Source organism: Penicillium nucicola (assembly GCF_028828085.1).
Source record: "Penicillium nucicola strain IBT 29836 chromosome Unknown utg000001l, whole genome shotgun sequence".
NCBI lineage: Eukaryota > Fungi > Ascomycota > Eurotiomycetes > Eurotiales > Aspergillaceae > Penicillium > Penicillium nucicola.
In genome coordinates, this window is record NW_026643125.1 from 1,007,065 (window position 1) to 1,030,024 (window position 22,960).

General features: G+C 49.0%; 9 protein-coding genes across 9 annotated transcripts; 5 read left to right on the plus strand and 4 right to left on the minus strand.

The window, feature by feature from the left end:
- Window positions 1-920: 920 nt before the first annotated feature.
- On the plus strand, window positions 921-2,271 carry N7511_000397 (WD40 repeat domain-containing protein; the record flags this gene model as incomplete). Its single annotated transcript, XM_057122822.1, has 6 exons — window positions 921-930; window positions 997-1,110; window positions 1,164-1,203; window positions 1,261-1,356; window positions 1,427-2,073; window positions 2,135-2,271. 6 exons carry the CDS (start codon window positions 921-923, stop codon window positions 2,269-2,271), a joined length of 1,044 nt encoding a protein of 347 aa, XP_056988555.1.
- A 592-nt stretch (window positions 2,272-2,863) lies between these two features.
- Window positions 2,864-4,350, minus strand: N7511_000398 (putative RNA binding protein; the record flags this gene model as incomplete). Its single annotated transcript, XM_057122823.1, has 7 exons — window positions 2,864-3,526; window positions 3,587-3,653; window positions 3,706-3,757; window positions 3,809-3,843; window positions 4,064-4,104; window positions 4,168-4,245; window positions 4,312-4,350. 7 exons carry the CDS (start codon window positions 4,348-4,350, stop codon window positions 2,864-2,866), a joined length of 975 nt encoding a protein of 324 aa, XP_056988556.1.
- Window positions 4,351-4,927: 577 nt separating this feature from the next.
- N7511_000399 (alpha-actinin, sarcomeric (f-actin cross linking protein)) lies at window positions 4,928-7,088 on the minus strand (the record flags this gene model as incomplete). The annotated part of the gene is made up of 4 exons (XM_057122824.1): window positions 4,928-5,185; window positions 5,236-6,843; window positions 6,912-6,978; window positions 7,033-7,088. The coding sequence occupies 4 exons, from the start codon at window positions 7,086-7,088 to the stop codon at window positions 4,928-4,930; spliced, it is 1,989 nt and encodes a 662-aa protein (XP_056988557.1).
- A 1,382-nt stretch (window positions 7,089-8,470) lies between these two features.
- Window positions 8,471-9,386, plus strand: N7511_000400 (aldo/keto reductase family protein; the record flags this gene model as incomplete). Its single annotated transcript, XM_057122825.1, has 2 exons — window positions 8,471-8,986; window positions 9,051-9,386. The coding sequence occupies 2 exons, from the start codon at window positions 8,471-8,473 to the stop codon at window positions 9,384-9,386; spliced, it is 852 nt and encodes a 283-aa protein (XP_056988558.1).
- A 112-nt stretch (window positions 9,387-9,498) lies between these two features.
- N7511_000401 (initiator tRNA phosphoribosyl transferase family protein) lies at window positions 9,499-11,375 on the minus strand (the record flags this gene model as incomplete). The annotated part of the gene is made up of 5 exons (XM_057122826.1): window positions 9,499-9,641; window positions 9,733-10,393; window positions 10,487-10,659; window positions 10,847-10,881; window positions 11,038-11,375. The coding sequence occupies 5 exons, from the start codon at window positions 11,373-11,375 to the stop codon at window positions 9,499-9,501; spliced, it is 1,350 nt and encodes a 449-aa protein (XP_056988559.1).
- A 1,699-nt stretch (window positions 11,376-13,074) lies between these two features.
- On the plus strand, window positions 13,075-13,882 carry N7511_000402 (HAD family hydrolase; the record flags this gene model as incomplete). Its single annotated transcript, XM_057122827.1, has 2 exons — window positions 13,075-13,083; window positions 13,133-13,882. 2 exons carry the CDS (start codon window positions 13,075-13,077, stop codon window positions 13,880-13,882), a joined length of 759 nt encoding a protein of 252 aa, XP_056988560.1.
- A 559-nt stretch (window positions 13,883-14,441) lies between these two features.
- N7511_000403 (MutT/nudix family protein) lies at window positions 14,442-15,738 on the plus strand (the record flags this gene model as incomplete). The annotated part of the gene is made up of 4 exons (XM_057122828.1): window positions 14,442-14,492; window positions 14,637-14,729; window positions 15,198-15,438; window positions 15,500-15,738. 4 exons carry the CDS (start codon window positions 14,442-14,444, stop codon window positions 15,736-15,738), a joined length of 624 nt encoding a protein of 207 aa, XP_056988561.1.
- Window positions 15,739-15,853: 115 nt separating this feature from the next.
- On the minus strand, window positions 15,854-16,783 carry N7511_000404 (putative NUDIX family hydrolase; the record flags this gene model as incomplete). Its single annotated transcript, XM_057122829.1, has 2 exons — window positions 15,854-16,366; window positions 16,469-16,783. The coding sequence occupies 2 exons, from the start codon at window positions 16,781-16,783 to the stop codon at window positions 15,854-15,856; spliced, it is 828 nt and encodes a 275-aa protein (XP_056988562.1).
- A 3,426-nt stretch (window positions 16,784-20,209) lies between these two features.
- On the plus strand, window positions 20,210-22,053 carry N7511_000405 (uncharacterized protein; the record flags this gene model as incomplete). The annotated part of the gene is made up of 2 exons (XM_057122830.1): window positions 20,210-21,841; window positions 21,901-22,053. 2 exons carry the CDS (start codon window positions 20,210-20,212, stop codon window positions 22,051-22,053), a joined length of 1,785 nt encoding a protein of 594 aa, XP_056988563.1.
- Between the last annotated feature and the right edge of the window lie 907 nt (window positions 22,054-22,960).

Below are 22,960 nucleotides of genomic sequence, written 5' to 3' on the forward strand. Positions count from 1 at the left end.
AGGAGATGGGGAAAGAAGGAGAAATTCCAGTCGAAATTAGGTGGGAATATCACAGAATCAGCAGTCAACTAAGCTCCCCGATGTTGTCCTTTAGTCGTTCTGGGGCGATCCCCGCCAAAGCATCATATCACGTGGGCGGTAACGGCGTTGGAACCGAACCTGCTAGAACGCCGAGCTTATCAACCTTGGAAGTTAGCATGGAGATTATTAATAGCGTGTTTGGATGGATCCCTTTGTCTATGTAGGCTGGTTCATACAGTAGTGAGTCACTTGGCTCGAAACTAGCTTGAGATTCGTCCAGTGGCCTAATCCAGGGCCCATCTACTCGAATCCACTACGCCAGAACAGTCGGTCTGGCTCCTTACCCATGGTTCTGCCCAATGCAAGTGATGCAGCGATGGCTTGCAATTCATCACCAATCCAGATCGCATGTACGTCTCAGCCCGTAGCATTTCCCTTGGACGCTCCGAGATCAAGTCGAGTCGTCCAACTATACACCTCACGTGTTACTTCAATTATACCCGACTGGGACTAGCGCCTTACCTAATGGGGATCGCCCGTTATTGTTGGAAATTGAAATTCGATATCCCATCTACATCTACCAAGCTGTTTGTGCTATTTCCCAGGGCCTGCTCTCCTTTTGAGGTGTCTGGAAGCCTCATATATCGCTCCTCTCACCCTTCTTCGATCCTTTTGGCAATTTGATCCCACGTCTGATGACTTGACGAACGTGACGAATCTCTTATGTACTTTCCTTAAGACATATCCAACCTCTGGTCTTCTTCCTGGACTTGTACTTGACTTCAGTCACTCGGATTTCGAAGCTCACGCGTATCGTGAATCGGATCTGCGATTGGCCCTCTAATACCTAGCATCAAACCCAACTGAAACCTACGGAGATCTGTCTCCACACCAACGAGATGACTTCCGGTGAGTGATGCCCGTTGATAATATCAGCATTGACCACCTCATATGTGTACTGATTGTCTGCCACAGACATTCCCAAAGTAGTCCCTCTGACTTGCCACGGACACTCTCGTCCAGTGACGCATTTGAGCTTTTCTTCAACTGTCGAAGATGAACAGTACTATTTTATCTCCTCATGCAAAGGTATGGAACATGTCCAAATGCCACCAACTGCCACCATAACTAACCTATATCAGATAATAACCCCATGCTCCGGGATGGTATCACCGGCGACTGGTACGCTAACGCTATATGATCCCTCTAACATCCCAAGCCCCACTAATCAAAACCCAGGATTGGAACTTTTCTCGGCCACAAAGGCGCAGTATGGCAAGCCAGGCTCTCAGCCGACGCAGCCATCTCCGCCACAGCAGCAGCCGATTTCTCAGCGTAAGCCACTCCAAAACTCCCCTCAAAGCATAACATCACCATATACTAACTCACCCACCCCCCAAACCAGCAAGGTATGGGACACCTACACAGGCGAATGCCTGCACACACTGCAACACGCACACATCGTGCGAGCAGTAGCATTCCCCATTCAAGCCAACCCACAAGTCCTTGCAACAGGCGGCGCAGAGAAAAAGCTCCGCATCTTCGATCTAACACGCGGCGGCGGCAGCGGCACACGCAGCAACGCCTCAACGCCGCCCCTCCCATCCGCAGGCTCAGGCTCTAACCCAACCGAGAGCGGAGGCGTAGCAAGCTACGAAATCGGCGCAGGCGTGCACGGCGGCACGATCAAGTCCATCGTCTGGAACCAGGACTACAACGTCGTCACCACAGCCGCGGAAGATCGCAAGATCCGCTGGTGGGATTTGCGATCCCGTCATCCTGTCATTGAGTATGCGGTTGATGGGCCGATTGGGACCTGCGAGTTGAATAGTCTTGCGACGCGGCCTAATGATTCGGGGATTTTGACTGTCGCTGCTGGGAAGAGTGTTTATTTGTTTGATGGGGTGCAACCCGGACGGTTGCTTAAAAAAGTGGATTTCGGGTATGATGTTGCTAGTGCTGCTGTTAACAGTGAGTCTGGACGACTTGTTACTGGTAGTGCGAATGATACCTGGGCTCGGGTTTATGATTTGAACACGGATGAGGAGCTTGGTATGCATTTCCCCTCCCCCTTGAGAATTCGGATTTGTATTAATCTTGGTTACTTTTGCAGAGGTTCAAAAGGGTCACCACGGTCCTATTTGGTCAGTTAGCTTTTCCCCTGATGGAAAGCTCTACGGAACTGGTAGCGAAGATGGTACCGTCAAGCTTTGGAAAGCATGCCGCGAGCCTTATGGCTTGTGGAGGTGATGCGAGAAGTTCCCATCTTCTTTGTTACAGTGTACAGAAATCATGGCAGCACATGTCTTCCCTAGCCATTTGTGGCTTCTTTATTCATAATTGGCGGCGGCTTTAGTCTACTTTGCTTTTATCGATATGTACCGATCAATTTCCCCAGTCTTCACACTCTATGCAAACTAAATCCATGTTTCGAGGTACACGTGGAAATGTACAAATGTAGCTAAATGCAGGTTGCATGTCTGGTACCGAGAGAAAGATAGCAATGTGCATTCTGGTCTCCAACGGAGAGATAGCCATAAAGTATTTGAGTCCTCCCATTTCGCCCGCGCATGGGATAGAAAGGAACAAGCAAGAAAAAGAAAAAGAACAGACACTGGATGGAGCCGGATGCGCGAAGGAGCCCAAATTACAATTTCGTGGTTGAGTAAAGTACAGAATTCTAGACGGGATCCGTACGAACATTGACGGCGGAAGGAAGAGTGGAAACGACGTCAAGTCGGCTCGAATATCTTCAGAAAATATGGCATGTTGGTGATAAGAGCTGAGAGGAATGAGTCGGTAGACAAGAGCCACATGGTATGGTAAGTTGAAATGATCACATTTACTCAATCATGTCGATATCGGCGTCAGTGATAGGTGCACTGGTAGCCGGAGCAGCCTGCTGAGGGGCAGAATCCTGAACAGGGGCAGCCTCTTGGTCGCCGCCACCGGCAGTACCCCAGTAATCCTCCATCTCTTGGTCAAGTTCTTCCTGTGTCTTGCGAGGGCGAGCGTTCGAGCGATGGGATCCATCAGCGGGTTGAGCGCGGGGCTCACGTCCATTGCGTCTGCCTCCTCCGTTACGGCGAGGAGAGCGTCCAGAGCGTCCAGATCGCTCAGAGCGCTCACCGGGGACGTAGCGATCAATGTGTTCGGGGGCAGGCTTGGTAACGTCGCTGCGTTGACGGCCACCACCACGACGGCGGCGACCACCCTCGTCGTCGGATCGGGGGCTCAAGCTGCGGCCATCACGGGGACGCTCCACGCGGTCGATGAGGCTGGACTTGGGGTGCTGCACACTGTCGAATGGGTTGCGCTCCCGGCGGCCGGGAATGAGAGAAAGGCGAATGGGTTGACCCTTGGCATTAGCACCATCAAACTCTTGGATTGAAGTGTGTGCGTCCTTCAGACGGGCGTATGTGATGTGAGCGACGCCCTCAGAGCGTCCAGCGCGGTCGTATGAAAGAGAGAGGTCGGAAACAGGTCCAATGCGGCCAAAGAGATCCTATGCGAGTCACTTGTCAGAAATGTCTTAATTGCGGGACAGATAACGGCAAAGACTGACCTCAAGATCGGCCTGTGTGATGTCGTAGTGGAGATTTTCCACCCGAACTTTGGTCAATGCGGATGTGCTACTCATTGAATCAGTATAGTCAAGCAACTTTCGTTGAAAAGTTTCCGTACCGGTCAGAGCCGGGTCCATCACGGCCTCTTCGGGAGACATGGGAAGGGCGGGCTAGAAAAGGTGTTAGATAATGTCCCATGACATGGAGAACAAATAACATACAGCGGTCATCGTCAAACTTGTCATGAACCCAGTCGCTAGATACAGACGCGTCAGTATTTGTTGCATCTCACCATCCAGGGAGGTATAATCACAGGTTCAAGTCAACGCGGTCTTGTGTGTATGGCTGTTGTTATTCGAAAGACGGAATGTTAGCTCCAAGTCAGAAGAGGTACCGTGCAAGTTCAATTTCATGTTTTTTGCCGTCGAGTGTTCGCGAACAAGTCTCTGACAATCCAGGACTGGCCACGGTTTCACGGGGCAAGAGGAGAATTCGCAGGAGGAAGAGGAGGGCGGACCTAGATATCAATTAAGTCAGTATGGTTGTCGTCGGGGCAGAGCCGCAATGTCAGGTCAAGTACCTTTCTAACGCCATCACGGTCACGGCGACGGCCCGGGTTGTTGTTACGGCGGCCACCAGAGGGGCGACCAGTGTTGCGCTGCAATAATGGCTATTAGCATAGATTCGGAGACAATGCCTGGTTGATGCACTGCTGCTGCCTTACCGTATCTTCAGCGATGATCTCGTCGAGGCTGCGGTCCATCTTGAGATATTTTGCAGGAAGCGCAATAGATCAGTTAACAAATGATATTAGACCGGAAGAAGTAAAACAATTCAGTCCTGGTCGCGTAGGTTAAGAATTGAAAGGAGATGTGGCGGATAGAGAGATCACTCTCATTAGCACCGATGATCCGATCTGGGGACGCCAGGCACGTGACATGCAATTTACTTACGGCGACGGGGGACCTTGTAGATCTTGAAAGAGACACAACTGGACAATGGGCAGAATGGGGCTAATTTTGAATGACAATAATATACTCACGGGACCATGGCTGCTTGGAGATCAAAGTTCGCACACGATGAGCCCAAGATTGACCGGTCTTCTGCTGTCACTTAACTTCTACGGGCAACTGGAACAGGTCTGTTCTACTGGAAATAAACTTGACATGTCAAAATCATCATATGGTATCCTGAGCATTACAGAAAAGCATACACGAGCGGAATATGCAAGAACAATCACCTAACCCCAGGATGCATGACACAAAAAAAAAACAAGAGGAAGCCGGATCGAAGACACGCAGGAATCCTCCCTGAAACACCAGAAACACAGCAACACCGAGTCAGTGCAATTCCCCTAGAATGACCCCCAGAATCACCGGCAATGCTGTGCGAAGAACCATGACAAAATCGTTACTGTTCGCTCCCATTCTTTTTCCTACTTCTCTCATCTTCTCCATGAAACTAATGTAGTCGTACTTGGCCAACTCCCTGTCTTCGAGGAGATCAGGTCCATCATGCGTTGGCATTGTCTTGACCAAATGCTCAATAACCTCATCTGGGATGAGTGAGTGGCGGAGATCGAGTTCAGTAACATAAGGCTAAAATGACTGTTAGTAACAAAATAGAGCATTTCTGGATAGTTACGTACCTTGCCATCGGCTACTTCCCTGAAACTCTGGAAGACCTGCTCGGCAGTGTTCTGATCCTCTGTCACGCTGACCATGAAGCGAATGAACTGTTCGAAGCTCACTCCGGCATTTTGTGAGAGGCGATTGGCCCCACAGACCTCAACGTAGACCTGGTGCATCTCTTCTTCGTCGTAAACCAGACCCAGACTGGCCAATGCTGCAGAAAATTCGAGTTCCTGGAGCGTGTTGGAGGAATCGCGGTCGAAATGACGGAATACGGACTCGAACTCTTCCAGCTGAATGGGTGTCAAATTGGTCATGTTACGGGCGACCATCTGGTTGTCTAGGAAAGCCAGCTTCTTTGAAATGCTGGACCTGACCAGGCTGAGCTCATATGCCAGCTCATCCAGAGTGTATGTAGTGAAATCGTTTTCTTCAATGTTGGCCTCGGCGCACTGTTGATCCAGCTCTGCGATGGTGTCAAGGAAGGCGTCAAGGGGTGGCAGGTTGTCGTTTAACCTCTTGACATGATCTAGCTGGTCTTCAACGTCACCATCGAGTCCAGAAATAGCCAGTGACAGGGTCTTCAAAGTCAATGCAAAGTCATTTGCTTTGTCGGCGAAAGAGCGGCGAAGCTTATTCTTGATATCACGAATTGTCTCGTTGATAAGTTGGCTACGTTCATGCTCGTCGCGAGTAAGAATCTCCCACTCCCTGTCGCAGTTTTCTGGACTCAACTCTTGAGGTGGGTCATAAGGGCGCAATCGATATGTGCCTAGTTTGGTTTTGATGTTGCCCAGCAAGGCTGCCAGGTCGGATTTTTCGGCGACCCATTGTCGCTTCTCGCTCCTCTTGTACAACGAGAATTGGTGTGCCTGTTCCTTGGCATCTTTGTATGTCCCCTCAAAGGAGGCAGTCTTCCAGTGCTCACGCTGGCCACGGATCAATCGCAATAATTCCTTCACGCGGCGCTCATACGAGTTCTGCATGTCCCATGCACCGTGCATATTGTTGACAAACTTCTCCACTCGTCGCCCAGCGTTCTCGACTCTCTCCAGCTGCGAAAAGGCGTGGAACCAGTAGGCGATGTAGGTCATGAGGGAGCGTTCATCGGGTCGGGGCACGTCGCACACATCGTCCACATCGAGCAGGTCCGGAATACCGATTTCGTTGGATGCGATCTCGAAGGCCAGCTTCATATTCCCACGGTGGTCGCTCTTGTCTAACGAGTCGTAGTCGATCAGGTCCGGTCGGTGGATATCGAGGAGTGCGCAGAAAGCCAAGCCGTTGTTCCAGCTGGATGAGAAGTCTCGAACCTCCACATCGTCGTAGCAAGCCGTTTTTCGTTGACACCATAGCAGCAAACCCTCCTTGGCGGTCATGCCCTCTTCGTTGATATCACTGATGGTGAATCGCAAAATGAGGGTCCAGATCAAACCCAGAATGATCTTCTGGTTCCCATCCACAATATCCTCCGCTCCGATGTTCGTCATCTGAATCCTCCTGCCCTTGATAAAATCCAGACTCTTGTTCACATTTTCGAATCGTTGTACGCGCAATTTGGGTTTGGATGCATAGCGACCTAATGACTCCCCTCCGAGGATCTCGAGGAGGTGAATGAGAATGACCTAGAAGTTATGCGATCAGTGACTTGGATTCGAGAAGGGGGGGGAGGGGAGGGACTCGAAGCACATACACCATCGGAAAGGTCAGTGACCAAGTCATCAATAGCCAGGAGTCGTGCCTTCAGCTTATCATTCAGCCTAATCCGGGTCAGCCTTGCATGACAGGGACATGAGGGGTTCCCAGGTTATTACCATTTGGTGAAGGTCTTCTGCTGCACATTAATCCACTGCTTCTCGACCGTCAACATCTTTCACGAGACATTCAGGGCCGAATGGCAATCAGTGGGGGGTTTTGGTAGGTGACAGCGATCAGGGTTGAGAGGACGATCAGGCTTTCCGATTCGGGCTGGAGATCAGATGGAGCACAAAGGGGGGGTAAATGTCGGGGTGGGGGTCGTGTTTTCCGCTCGGAGCTGAAGAGTCACCCTAGCAACGCTTTTGGATCTTTTAAACTCGAGTTAAGTTGGAGTGGAAGTTGAAGATGAACTTGAACTCCAGGGAAATGTTGGACTTGACAAGATTGGAATATTTGAAGATGCACCCCCCTTGCGACCCACTTTTCTGTGGCTGCTAAGTATAGACGTCTATAATTATTCCCCTACTTATCTATTTGCCTCTCCTTTTCTCTCCTTTTTGTTGTGATCTGAAAAGCCGAGGGAGTCGACAAAGAACCTATGGGATCGGGTATCTCCGTACAGGGGGATGGTCTGCGACAGCCACTAAACCCCAGGGCTAAGCACAGGCTTGAGATCTCACGAGATATGATCTCATCAGTCAAGTAAGGAGGTTCACAATAGGGCTTGGACCTAGGGATTCCGAAAAGCATGGCCAAGGGTCTATAAATTATGGATACATCGGAGTGGTATGCAGTACGAAGGGATTGCAGGGAACGGGCCTATCAACAGACTGCTCTTGGTCATTGCAAGATTCCAGATAACTGAAGGTTAAGAATTGTCTCTATTGAGAAAGTATAGCACATGGGGTCTACTCCAAGGTCGCTCAGGCTTGGTTGGGCACGAAGAAGGGTCGAGATGTTCATATCTGCACGGTAATTAGCCTGACACCTAAACTAAACGCAGTATACAAATACTGTATAGTTCTACCGTAGTGTGGGTATGGTTCGATTTGCCTACCAAGGTTCTTCTCTATCAACCCACACGTCCTCCGTGGCATCCATGGAAAAGGGATATTGGCGCCGGAAGAGTCTTTTGATTTATTCCTACTGGTTGTTTCCTGGGAACTCTGGACTTCAGCTCAAGAGAAATGTATAGTATCGTGGCATTGAAGCATAGTATCTATGAAGTTCGGTAGTGTCTAGTGAAGGTGGGCTCGTAACGAGGGAGCGCTAAAATGTATAAAGATCAGGCGACCACGGGAGTGACTCAAAGCCGACATAGAAGACAAATCCAACAGAAAGGACTAGAAAACTCCACTGAGCAAAAGTCCAACTCCCACTAGAAGAAGTCCCAGAGCAAAGCCCTAAAATGGCGCAATAGTTCAAAAAAGTCGACGCGATGTTCAGAGATCTTTAGTCATCCCAGATGACCTCATTTCGCAAAGCGGGGCGATGAAGATTCCCTTCTCTTCTCAGCTCTCTTCTCTCTCTTCTCTTTCGCAACTCACCTGAAACATGTCGGCCTCCTTCAAGATCACCGATACGCTCCGCCTCCCCAATACCAATGTGCGCATTCCCCGCCTCGGCTTCGGCGTCTACCGCTCGCCAACCGACGTTTGCGTGAATTCGTGTCTGAAGGCATTGGAAGCCGGATACCGACACATTGACACAGCGCAATTCTACGCTAACGAGGCTGAAGTTGGAGAGGCGTTGCGCATTTCCGGCGTGCCCCGGGAAGAGGTTTTCCTCACCACCAAGATTCTCAGCCCCGCGGCCTCGGTTGAAGCTACCTACGATAAGCTGCTTGCTTCTGTGCACAAAATTAGCGGCGCAGATGGATATGTTGATCTGTTCTTGATCCACTCTTCGAGCTCGGGATCGGCTGGCCGCAAGTTGTTGTGGCAAGCACTTGAGAAGCTGTTGCAAGAGGGCAAGACCAAGAGCATTGGTGTGAGCAACTTTGGTGTTGGACACATTGAAGAAATGCGGTCATATGCACAGGTTTGGCCGCCACATGTGAATCAGATTGAGGTGCGTACATTCGACAGCTGTCTAGAGCTTTTTATAGCTGTTGCTAATTTTGGCACTTGTGCAGCTCCACCCGTGGTCCCAGCAGCGTACCATTGTTGATTACTGCCACAAGAATGGGATTATTATCGAGGCATACTCGCCCATTGTGCGAAACTACAAGGCAAACGACCCCACCCTCGTGGATATCGCAAAGACATACAACCGGCCAACTCAGCAAATTTTGATCCGCTATGCGCTGCAGAAAGGATGGGTTCCCCTGCCCAAGACCGACAATCCGGAGCGAATTGTAGCCAACGCGAATGTATTCGACTTTGATATCAGCGAAGCCGACATGTTCACACTGGATGCCCTGGACCAGGGCAGTGCAGGTGCTATCGTGGAGGCTGTTGACAATGAATGAGCAAGCTCCGAAGTACGCCCATTGACAACCCAAGCGCCCCTGCCGACCGGACAGGACCAATCGGCGCCATGGAAAGTCCCATGGTTTCCTGTTCAATAGTCCGGTGGCTGCATCAAGACATCAGAAATGCATTCACAGACTGAAGCGTGGCTCGAGACGGATTCACGTCGTGTTTCGACGACACGAGCCAAGCGAAACGCTGTCGGATGAACTGCTTGCCTATCGCGCGCTTGCTCATCGAGGCATCAAAGCCACCTATGAAGAAATGTAGTTAGCTGTTTATTCCCCTTCCATCTAGCGCCTGAATTGAAACGCCGGGATATCACCCGGCCCATTGCATACATACCATCATCGTTGAAGAACAGGCAAATAATCGCCAGCAGTGTCCCCGCCGAAAGATCCTTCCCAGTCTCACAGACAACCAACAACGAAAGCGATGCTTCGACTCCAAGTTTCGCCCCAACAAACTCACGCACTTTCTCCAAAGACCTGCGTAGATCGCGACTCCCCAACTTCCCAGACGCACATCCAAGATTGAGCCTCTTTCCGTTCCCTTCCACATCCAAAGCAGGATCTCCATTACAATCAATAATAAGATCGAAGTTTCCATTCGCAGCCCCAACCTCCCCAATAAACAAATTCGCCGTAGGCTTAATGACAGTAACATCAGCACTACCATTCCCAACCTTGAATTCCCCAATCAAACGTCCGATTAACTCAGGCAAATCCTCCTCAGAGGTGGCCTTCAACAAATCATGATTTGCCCAGAAAACCGGCGGCGTCAATCCATGTGCCCAACCCTCACTGTCATCGCCAGCTCCTTGGATATATCCGCCTTCGGACATCTCGGCACCGTGTACACGTCTCGAGGCCGAACATAGTACAAGGAGATTGTAGTCATCACATTTGGTGAGGTCCGAGGGGTGATAGTAGGATCTATTAGCCCATGCAATGCGAATTGGTTTAGTGAGTTGGGTGCGGAGAGCATCAAGGTCGAGTTTCAGGGACTGGAATTGGTCAGTCTCAGTAGTTTTAATCTCAATCTTGTCATTGAAATTTGGCAATTTTACATGTACATACAAGTACAGTACAGTACATACCTTCAAAGAATCCACAAACCCCCCAATCCGACCCTCGATCTGCGCTTCTTCCGAGGCACCCAGATAATTTGGCGGCAGTGACACGGCATGGTACGCAGTCTCGGACGGGAACAGGGCCCGGTTCAGGACGGCGCTCCAGATTGGGATTGTTTTCGATAGAGCATCGGGCATTACTGGATCGAATCATCGGCATTAGAATCATAATTGGGCCTTGCATGATGTATGTATATGCACTGCATGGTGAGCATAGGTGGGGGCAAAGGGAGTCGTTTTTGGTAGGTGGTTTCTTTTACTTTTGCTCCGAGGTTTGCAGTGCAGTGCAGGGATCGGGTGGGATGAATGTAGGGATGTAGTACTTACGTTTTCCTCGGCGGGTTGAGTCGACTATTACACAGCTGTGTGGTTGTGCGATTTCGTCAGCTCGTTGATCTTAGACGGGTCTTGTGTAGGGTTTGGTGTGGGTATAGTTCATAGCATTGATATAAACCATGGATGGCGCCATGAACAGCATACAAACTCTCCATATCAAAAGGCATAGGACAAATACTAACCCCCCATGATCTCTAGCAAGAGGCAGTAGCTGTAGATTCAGCCTACGCAAGCTAAAATCCCACTCCCCAGTGTGTCCATCAGTGCTTTTAAAGTAGGCACTGCCAACCTTTGAGTCGGGCGGAATATACCAGCTTCCACAGCGTTCATTGGCAACAAGGGGAAGACCATAATGCTCGGCAACTTCATGTACAAAAGCGCCATCGTCTTCAATAGACTGAAGTCTATTTGAAACGGACAGCGCCGATCGACGCAGTGACGAGAGTGTCTGGGAGATGGACATCTGCGCCGACGGGAAATGCAGCGACTCCAATGTCGGAAGTGCGTCCGAGGACCCCATGTTTGTCCGCGGCTGTGCTAGTATTGCACTTGGTGCACGGATGATGTCCAAGTATATGGGATTGGGATCCAAATGGCTCCGTGATTGTACCCCGAGCGTTTCAGCTTGGTGGAATGCCGTGTGCAAATGTTAAATTTTTGCCAAGGCGTAAATATTACCGGCTGTATTTGCCTTCGCTTTGCTGATGGGGTTGGGGGTTTTCTGAATCAATTGTGGAAATGGTTGCGGTTGTGCTTCGGGTCGTACGGCAGTCTACAACCGCCATCGGCTCAAAAGGCCCGTGCCCTATATTCTGCCGGCCTTTTAGCCCTAGAGGTCTTGCATGTTGAAGACAATTGCTTTGTTCAGGGGACTCTTTTCTTGAAAGGGTGCTCTGGTATCTACTTCTCAGTGGAGTTTTATCTTACAGCTAGACTGTGATTTGGCGGACATTATTTTCTAATATTTTGACGTATTTTTGATATCTTTCTTGATATCTTTCTTGACATCTTTTTTCTAACAATGATTCGAGTATAGAATAGAATTCAAATAACTTCCGCTGAGAGGGTGCCCTCGAGTGCTTGAATATATAGATAGCATAGAAAGCGATAAGAAATGTCTCAAAACCAGTGTGCTACATAGGCCTTTTGAGCTGATGGCAGTTATCAACTACTGTAGCATCAGGCCAATCACGGTGGATTAGAAGTGGATCCAAATTGTATGCAATCCATGGCCTCTTTGAATCTGTTCGTATGCTGGTCTGTCAGTTTCAGTACATATATTGCATATTGTAGAGTGGGATGTTTCTCATGTTGGGATCGGTAGTTTTCGGCTTGTGTGTACTCCCCGCACCTCCGACATAGAACTGATCCCTGGCAATGAATCACTCTATGGATTGGTTATTTTGATCCATGGGCCCTGGTCTCTCTCCTTTGGTTTCATGCTAAAATTTGGCCTATAATACAACTTCGGGACTCTGTAGTCCTTGCCAAGCATCCTGAGAACGTCCAAGTGCATACTTGACGTTATCTGACTGTGCCAGCTTGATGGGCAGATGGGCCCACGGCGGAATATCGGGCCTTTACAGATATGCCTCTCCTATATGCCTCATATCTCATGCCCATTGTGTCCGGGCTTAAGGAATTGGTGTTCTAAGTCCCCGCAAGTCAGAATGGAGACATGACCGTGCAGCCCGAGTTTGGGCCCAGTGGGCTCTATGTCCAATGATACTGGCCAGGTCCGGTCCGTGGCCTACATGATGTTCACAGGTATTGCTAGGCAAGAAGGTCTGCTCCGACAAAGGATGCTTCCATATCACGAGACCTTAGTTAGGACACTTGGAAACAATTTGATGCTCTCTATAGAAACTCATAGAAAATTCCGAGACAAAGAGGGAAAACCAGAAACGAGGAATCCAGCTAAACACTATTTGGACTAGTGGCCGAGTTTACAATCGAATCCCCAGACTCCATGTAGCCGGTACTCACTTGTGTATGGCGTAATGCACTAGCCAGCAAGTCCCGGGTACTCACGTCACCCCTCCCGCTCTAGCCCGGTTTCCCTCCATCGTCATGGGCGCTTGCCCTCTGGCCCTCTTGCCTTGGCTTAAATACCGAGTGCCAATTCCCTGAGCCTTTTACCCTCTGCATTCGACTGTTGACTTCATTGCGCACCCTGCCCCTTCTCATCGTATCCTCTACCCCCCCCCCCACTTTTCATCATGGCCAAGGTACGATGATCGCGCCTGTCAAGACCCACCGACGCTAACCGGACTACAGATTACCGAGCTCTTCTTCGATTGCGACAACACCTTGGTCCTCTCCGAGGAGTTGGCCTTTGAGGCTTGCGCTGACCTGGCTAATGAGATTCTCGAGGAGTACAACATCCCCGATCGCTACACCGGCGATGAGCTCATCAAGGACTTTGTCGGCCAAAACTTCCGCGGCATGATGGGGTCCTTGCAGACCAAGTTTGGGTTCAGCATCGAACCTACAAAGCTGGAGGCATACGTCAAGAAGGAGGAGGACAAGGTCATCGCCAAATTGGAGGCCAAGGCCAAGCCTTGTGTGGGTGCTACGGAGGAGTTGGAGAAGCTGTTCGCCTCGAAGAAGTATGGTCTCGCGGTTGTCTCTTCGTCCGCGCTGCGTCGCGTGCGCGCTTCCATCGAAAAGGTCGATCAAGCCAAGTTCTTTGAACATGACAAGGTCTTCAGCGCCGCAACCTCTCTTGAGAAGCCGACTTCCAAGCCTGACCCCGCGATTTACTTGCATGCCCTGGAGAAGGTTGGCAAGACTGCTGCCGAGACTATCGCCATTGAGGATAGCAAGTCCGGTGCTCTCTCAGCCATTCGTGCTGGTATTGCCGTCATTGCTTATGTCGGGAGCTACAATGGCGAAGAGACACAGAAGGAAATGGCCGAGAAGCTGACTGAACTTGGCGCAAAGAATGTCATGTGGCACTGGTCTGAATTCGAAGACCGTGTAAAGGAGATTGAGACTGGGTCTACTGAGGTTCACTCGAGCCTTTGATTGTCATACTGACACTTTTCCCATGACCATGATTATAATAGCAAGCGTATGGTCGTTAAGGAGCTTTTGTTTATTTGTGCTAGCCTTCACGTATATGCTGGGTTTATGGGTCTTTTTATCCAAACTTTCAGGAGTATAGGTTCAATCCCCAGCACGAAGCCCGGGCCCAATATTTTTTTCCGCATGGTGAATCTTTTTAGCTTTGAATTGCATAAACAGCCTTGGTGCGCAATGATATTGAGGTTTCAAGTATTTACTGCCAGTTACCATAGGTCCGTAGCTGATACATCAAAGCTGACCGAAACCGAGTCGACTCTATTTTGAACATCCACTGACTGGATATGTATTTCTAGTATACAAATATCACAATATCAAACGGTCCGATCAATCAACAAAGATATTCCAGGAGTGCAGCATCGTTGGGAAGCAATGCATACATACCGATAAGAACGATAAGGGCTCCAACCCCACCATCCCCTCTTCGACTCCGTGTAAACATCAAAGCATAGCATTGGACGAATACACCTTCAGTCTCACCATTTCTGCTCATTGAATCATCATGTCAGCCCCTTTACAAGCCGCATCTCATCACATCTCCAGCGGTCCATTGGTAAGTTACCGTTCTTCCGAACCACTCCGACATCACCCCGAGTATACCTATCCAATCTACATCCAGAGATAACCCCTACTCGATCACCTAAAGCGTGTCAAGACGTGTTTTCCTTATTTTAAACTTTACTGATTCCCTTTCCAGGATCCCAGCGAAGCCCGCTGGACCCGAATGGTCAAGATAACATATAGCGATCCCTTGGGCGTTAAACGAACATGGGAATCAGCTGAGCGTACGGTAAGATTCAGTTTTATCCGGACTTGTTTGCTTTCCGTTCTCCGTTCTTTGTTCATTTTGCGTTTCCCGTTGTTTGCCGTGACCAAGGCCTGAACATGCATGCATGAGACCCGGGGCAGGGTATGCAATGTCTCCACCTTTCGAGGCTGCCATGATATTTGTTTGCATGGCCCATCCAAACCCGGAAATTACACTACCCCAGACACAGTTACATAAACTATACACTGTTGCTTTTATTGGCCAGCACTGAAGCGCCTTTGAATTTGCACGTGCGTGCACCCGGGCGTTACTCGGGACCATCACAACTGAGCGTATTGGCTGCTTGATCATGTGAAAATGTGCATCAGCGAGGCCATTTACTTCAGCTACCAAATTTGAAGACTAATATCAAGGCAACCAATCAGAGTTACACACACTACCGCCAATTTCACAACAATATGGCTGGATCTAATGCTAACTACATTTCAGACCCGCCCAGCTGGCGTAGAGCTCGATGGTGTCGGCATCGTCACAATCCTGAATAAAGAGTCAGGCTCGGAAATACTCTTGCAGAAGCAATATCGACCGCCGATCGACAAGGTCGTCATTGAAGTTCCGGCTGGCCTTATTGACGCAGGCGAGACGCCTGAGCAGTGTGCTGTTCGGGAGCTCCGCGAGGAGACGGGGTATGTCGGCGTGGCGGAGCAGATCAGTCCTGTGATGTATAATGGTATTTTACTCCCTTCGTCTCTGGATTATAGTACCTTGTTATGATATTGACATCCTCCTAGACCCCGGACTGTGCAACACAAACTTGCATATGGTCCATGTCAGTGTCGACATGTCTCTTCCCGAAAACCAAAACCCCAAGCCTCAACTGGAAGAGAATGAGTTTATTGAGTGCTTTACTGTTCCGCTCAGCTCGTTGTTTGATGAGATGAAGAAGCTTGAAAAGGAGGGATATGCTATTGATGCTCGGATTGGAACACTCGCCGAGGGAATTGAATTGGCGAAGAAGTGGAAGCTGTAGAGTGATAGGTTCATGATTTCTTGATCTCAAATTGACCAGCCGTCACCATGCTACGCCTCAATTAGATACAATCCACATGCATATCTACAGACCAAAACCTTTGACCAAAACCAGATTAAATCTTGCCCTCTCCCTTCAACCCCAAATAAAGCGCCCAAGCAGCCAAAGTCTTCCCATCCCTAATGCCCTCCTTCCACAAATCTCCAAGCTCAACAAGCTTGAGCGTGATTTTCTCCCCCTCCTCTCGCAGCCCACTCAACTTTCCCTGCAAAGCCTCAATCTCCGACCTCGGCATACGTTTCTGACACAAAAACAACGGAATGAACTCATCACTACCTCCAGCAGAGGGATAAACAGCACGCTGCAGCTGTTCCCCAGAATCAGGTTCCTGGCCCGCTTGTAAAGCAAGCGCTGTCATATCGATTAGCTCGCTCTGCTCGACAAGCAGACCAGTTTCCTCTTGGATTTCTTTGGCAGCGGTGCCAGCAAAGGTCCCACTGTCGTCTAGCATTCCTGCTGGGATTTCAGGGAACGCGAGAGATCCTGCCGGGATTCGGGGTTGAATTGTTAGGATGGCTTTCTTGTCTTTCTCTGAGTCTTTGGGAAGGTCGTTTGGCTGGAGGATTAACTATCGATAGGGTTAGAAAAATTATATATATATATATCAATATCAGTTGATCTTGGTGGACGGGATTGATCATGGATGAGTGTGTGTATGGGGTTAACTCACCAACATGCCAACACTCCCACCCCGCAAAAATACGCTGCCGGGCAAAGTCTCTCCGTGACCATTTGATACATCGGCCTTTAATTTGACAAAGCCTAGCCTGTTCCCGCCAAAGCGATCGACGGCTTGGATGCTGATTTTACGGAGCACATATGGGTCGTTGTGGAATTCATGCGAGGGGTGTTGTTGCCGGGCTAGTGATTGTTGTAGTGTCGCGATCCAGACCTTGAAGGCTGGGAAAGAGAGAAGGTCTTTCTGGGTTAAGTCTGGGATGCTCTTGACCTCTAGATCAGTGTCTGGGATTGTGAATGTTGACATGGCTTTGGTTGGGCTTCTTAGGCGTAGGCTGGGGCTGAGGTTGAATTGAGACCTGCGGGTGGGGCTGAGCTGGGTTGGTTTCAGGCACAGGTATGTATTTTTAAATCGCTTCATCAATTGCTTTCTTGGACTTTTGTGTTCTTGGGTGTTGGGTGTTCACTTGGGAGGAGGTGTTGCACTTGAAAGTTCATTGTTGGGTCCCCCAGCCTATGACGTCGTTCAGCTAATAACACTACATTCCAGTCTACGGTCAACAGGACTTTTTATCTTTCTCCTTCGAGATACGTCGAGAATAAATTAACTTTCAGCATTGTAACCCGGTCCTGAGTTTTGTCATTTCACAATACTGTAAAGTAGGTCAGCTTGAATAGTGCTGTTCATATAGGGAAAGGGACACCAAATTCTTCATGCCACGTTCACATCATACCAATCATGCCTTCTTTTATGTGATCCTATTGATCAAATACACCGATATGGTTGATATTCTCATCTTCATTGGTCAAGAAGCCAGATCGAAATCAATACGTCTGGACAAAGTTCACCATGGTCAAAATGGCGCATGAGACAATTTCAACAGCTCTCGTAGAACGAAATAGCCTGTCCACAACTACTTTGCATACAAAAAAACCCAATGTTGAAATTGGGAATATGACGCCTGTGTAGGATGTCTTTGATTGAATATGCTTTCGATCCTTCAAACTTAAAGAGACTTTTGGTTCACTGATGGTGATATGTCGCGGGGAAGGACTCAAAAGTCTCAAGGTGGGCTATTTATTAGCGTTTCCAATATCAGTGTGACGATCATGGCTACCTCACCATATCTACTTTCTGTGGATTAACGAAGATTTGACGACGAGGTGAAAGTAGAAACCATCCAAGGACGGGATTTACTCACTTCCGGCTTTCGTATTAAAGCTATTGAACCTCAAGGCATTGTGTACAGTACACAAATGCACCTATATTGTATACCTTTTATTGCGCCGTGGTCAGACCTGAGTATTATAGGAAAAGAAAATCAAGAGTGCAAATTGAAAGATGAGTTGGGAGTCAAAGGAACCCCCTTATCAAAATGGTCGTCTCATACTCCTCCCAAGGTCACATTGATCATTCTCCAACCATCCCCGTTGAGCTAAGAGCATGCAGCAACCCACAATCAGATCCATACATGTACAGTCGGCACACCACCAATCATGGTCGGGAAAAGCCCCTAGGGCAAACCCAATCAGGGAGAAAAAGGGCCGTGAAGACTTTTTGCCCGGGTGAAAGGGCGTCAACCCGCGTTCCCCGCCGCGACAATCTGCAGGCTTATATATTACCTTGACATCGGGTCTTTTCTAGATGCCTACTTTACTGCCTAGCATCCGCCTCAGCCGACTCTGGAGGGAGTAGATTGATAATTTGTTTCACCCGGGTAAGTGAGAATCACTCTCCTCCACTTGTGGCGCTTCAATATCACCTCATCACTCCTTGCAGTACGGCAGAGGCGTTGCTCCGAGTGGGGAGTTGCCTCGTTTCTGAAATGCGACCTGGGGGAACTGGCCCCAGGCTTTGTTCTTTTGTTTCTTGGTTTGTAATTTTCTTTTTAGTTTTCGGTGTGAGGCCAGTTGACCTGGGGATCCTTGCTCTGTTTATCCGGTTAGCTACTGAAACATTACGGGCGCTGATCTGTCATAGACTATATCCAATGTCATGGCATAGTCCGTTTGCCGTTGATATTGTATGTTTTCTATAGCCTATCCTGAGTCAGTACTGGCGTCCATCTTTGTAATAGGCTAGTACTTTACGAGTGCCAAAAGGGGCTACTGCTAAAACTTGAATTAGGATACCGAGGAAGTATAGGGGTCAGGTTGTGGGAATAACAGAATACATAGCCCGGGAAACCTACAGTAAGTCGGAGGAATCGTTCGAGCCCGGTACTCCGCCTGGCCATGTGGTTCAACGCTCGTGGATTTTACCCCTTGGTAATCCCAGTACACTGGCCTGGGCCCAGTTGCATATAAATCATGAGGCACGTCACCGGATGGTCTGGAATGACATCGACTGGCAAAGTTACTGATAGTGATTGTGTTCAGCCCCTTGACACCAATGAAACCCTTTCATTAGCCCATACTTGCCTCGATTTGGAAGCCGGCAAAAAAGAAAAGAAAAGAAAAGAAAAAGCCATGCTATCTAGTGTTGTCAATGCAAAGTAGACTCAACCCAACTCCGCACAAAGCTCTTTGGTTGAAGTCGCCATATCCCCCGGTCAAGGCCGTCAAAGCTTGCCAGAAAAAAATGATCGGTGAAGTCGAGGACGGAGGTCAAGGCCAAAGAGCGGTGACCACACTCAAAAAATGGCTTCCCTTGCGCGCGCTAGGACGGACTCCCTGGCCTATCCAGATCGGGTCGCATGTTTGATTCTGTATGAGGATTTGGAATGGCTGGTCATTGTTGGGTAGCCGGGTGGGTTTCTTTTACACGTTGGGCAGAGTGAAAAGGATTGGATCAGCCATTTCAAATAGATCATACCGAGAGTCGTATTGTCATAATTCAGATCTTGGATCTATCAAACAACAGTAGCCACCAAGAAGTGAGGCTGTTTGGGGGGGGGGAGGGGTGTATAGTCCTGTTATAGATCAGAAAACCAGTCGGAGCGGCTATAACAGCGCCAACTTTTCCGAGGCGCCGACCACTGACATTCTCTACGGAGTACAGTATCATCGAGACAGGGGCCGGAGAAGGGGATCGGTTCGTATATTAGAAGCAGGCGTCCATGTCGATCGTCATCCTTGGAGACACCCGGGTACTGGTTTGCAGCCAGCCGCCTGACCCATTTCTTTTTTTCTCATATTTATACACTTCACCTTCCCAGTTAGCAATACCTCAATTAAAACTTAGGTTCCACTTTTGGGTAGCTATATTGCGGAGGTCTTCGAGGCTCAAATGTGTTGAAAAATGGACAATACGCCACCGTGCAAGGAGAGGCGTTGGTCTCGGGCTGCCAAGACCAGGTTCTCCGAAGTTGTTCACACGTCACCCAGGTAAAATGGTAATCTTCCTCTCTTCCACTTCCTCTCAGCTCACTCTTGTAGATCAACCAAGAGGATTTATCCAGAATTAGAGTCAATGACCAATCGGAGCTGCTGTTCAGATAGTCCTTCCCGACCGAGGGACAAGCGCGAAACATTTGCTGCCAGGCAAGCTGTCAAAGGCTCAACGCGCGCCAGTGTAGCTCTCTCGTCCAAATCACGGCGAGATAGCTTTCGCATTGTCAAAGAGCGGCAGCGCTTGTCAGGCTCGGCGTCTCCAATAAACAGATTGGTGCCACAATATAGACAAGAAGCAAAGATTGATCAAAACAATCAACCAAAACAAGACTTAACTCGCAACCATGCATCACGTCCCGAACTGGAAAGGTCTCAATCGGGTCCTATTGTTGCCCGCATAATGCCTGTGTATGACCGTCGTGATATACCACTGCAGCAAGCCCAGATAGCTCTTGAGCGTCGCATGAGCAAGTTTTTTCTGGAAGACCACAACTCATACCCTGGCCATCCCGAAGTTGCACAGGACGCAAGTTCGCAGATGATCAAACAGTTGCATACCAACCCTATCACTGAAGAACATCTCACTCATGAGGTGAGATCAATCTATGACGGGCTGGTCAAAGTGGAGAAAAAATGCATCGAGGTGATCAACTGTTTTTCGCAGTTGAGCCCGGAAACAGAATTGTCTCGGGATCAGTGGAGTACAGTGATCTCGGTGCACCGAATGCTTCTCCATGAACATCACGATTTTTTCCTTGCCTCGCAGCATCCTTCTGCCAGTTCAGCCGTGAAGCATCTCGCGGAAAAATATGCTATGCCTGCGCGCATGTGGCGCTATGGAATTCATTCTCCATTGGAATTTTTGCGCAAAAGATTGCCTATCGCGCTAGATCACATGGTAGCATTTATATACCTCTCGTATTCGATGATGACCCTTCTTCTGGAAAGTGTCCCATATTTCAGGGGGACCTGGATCGAGTGCTTAGGGGATCTAGCTAGGTACCGGATGGCAGTGGAGACCACAGATGTGACAGATCGTGATATCTGGGCACGGGTCTCGAAGTATTGGTATAACCAAGATACCGACAAATGTCCTGAGACCGGTCGAATACAGCATCACCTTGCAGTGCTCTCTCGCCCGGATGCTCTGCAGCAGCTCTTCTACTACACGAAAGCGTTGATCAGTGTGCGCCCATTTGCAAACGCGCGAGTAAGCATGGCTCAGTTGTTCAACCCTATCTTGAGTGCACCGACTACCGAATTATTCACTCCGGTCATTTCCTTTGTGGCTGCTCATGGTGCTCTTTTCATGCGCATGCCAAATGAGAATTTTGTTGCCCGGTCCAAGCTTTTCCTTTCTAATCTACGCCAGGAGGTGAGCCAGCTAGGCCGAGAGGGACAGCAAGGCGTCTATATCACATCCTGTAATATCGCTGCGATTTTTCAGTATGGAGATAATGATGGAGCCTTGGCTACGGAGTTCACGTTTGACGAAAAAACCAGAGAGAATGCCTATGTCATTTCACGACAGTGGGCGTCTACGAGAGCGCCAATCAACCCAAATAACCACCATTATACCGATATTGCATCTCAATATGCATTCAGCGCAAGCTCACTCACGTTTCACACTTTGATCATCATTCTAGGTCAAGTCGGTGACTCTGGCCTACAACCATCCGTACATGCCTCAATGGCATTTGTGTGGTGCCTCACACTCAACCCAGCAGCTATTCAACGACTGGAGCCGCTGGTTCCATGGACGACCCTCGCAAATTACTTAAACACTTTACTGCTGCCCGACACCAACATTGAAAAAATCGAAAGTAAATCTTTCCCCCGAATTGAAGGATTTTCTTCGCAACAGCTACCGGAGGACTTTTTGATTAGAGGGCAGACATGGAGTCGGATTTATTACCCAGCACAATTCTTTGACGAGACGGATATAGAGGACGACAGACCATTGATTGGGGAGCAATCGATAATGCTCCCCAGAAGACACAGATGTTTGTGGTTAGGAGTGCGGATCGCAAGTGTCTGTTTTGACTTGGCATGTTTTATATTACATCTTTCGCTGACCAGATCAATGTCTAGTTCTCTCGTTGGATGACATATGACCATACTCGCCGGTTCACACCTACCAGACTCGCGTACGAATATTCGCCTATTGCTCAGTCTACCGATCACCTCAGTGGCAACATTTACTTGGCTTCTGGTCCCTTCGACCAAGATATGGAGGGGGCTTGAAGTATGGTCGGGGTGACCACCGGCTTTTTTTATATAGTTGAGTTCCGCTGGGTGTGTGAGCGTGTATGACAAAAAACATGCACTCGGTGGGTATGACTGGCTGATGGATTCCTGGTGTTTTCTTTCCCCTTTCGGGATCGGTGTTCAAGATGCCATCTTGAGCGCGGACTCTTCCCTCAGGCCCTTTCCGTATACGACCCCCGAGAGTGGACCTTGTTTTGTTTTTCGTTTCTTCGTTCAGGCAGGAATATTCAGTCCCCGTGACTACCCGACAAATATCAGATCACAAATGCCAGATCTTCGGCTGTTCTCTCGGACACATGCCACTGCCTGGACCCTTCTTCCGACTGGACTTCCGACATGGGCTCTCGATCTCCAAGGACTGATTCATTTTCCCTTTGGCCTTGGGTCTATGATGTTAGGGTTTCATACCGCCAATTGCCACTTTGTGTTTCATTATGGCCTCAGGGATCTTCCTATGGATCGAAATACAAACTTACAGGGACATTGGAACTGCCACACCGGAATGACAAGGACATTAGCAATAACTCATCCCGTTTGGGTTACTGCACAATGTGAAAAACCTGGAACACCTTTTTTTCTGGACGACCAGACAGATCACCCCTGGAAATTCGCAATGAAGTCAGCCTTGACTTTGTACAAGAATAAGCAGATGCGTTGACAGAGAAGGTCAATTTCAAGGATAAGGAAGACTAGCTCTACAAGCTCCAGATGAGCGGGAAGACGCTAGAAGAAAAGAGAGGAAACACGTGGGTGGGGAGGTGTTTATAGTGATTCAGGACTGTATTTTATAGCTTTTGGCTGGCTTTTCCCTTGCTGACCAGTGAAAGAATCTAGAGTTGAATTGCAGAATTATGCATAGCCATCCATGCTCTTGAGTATTGTG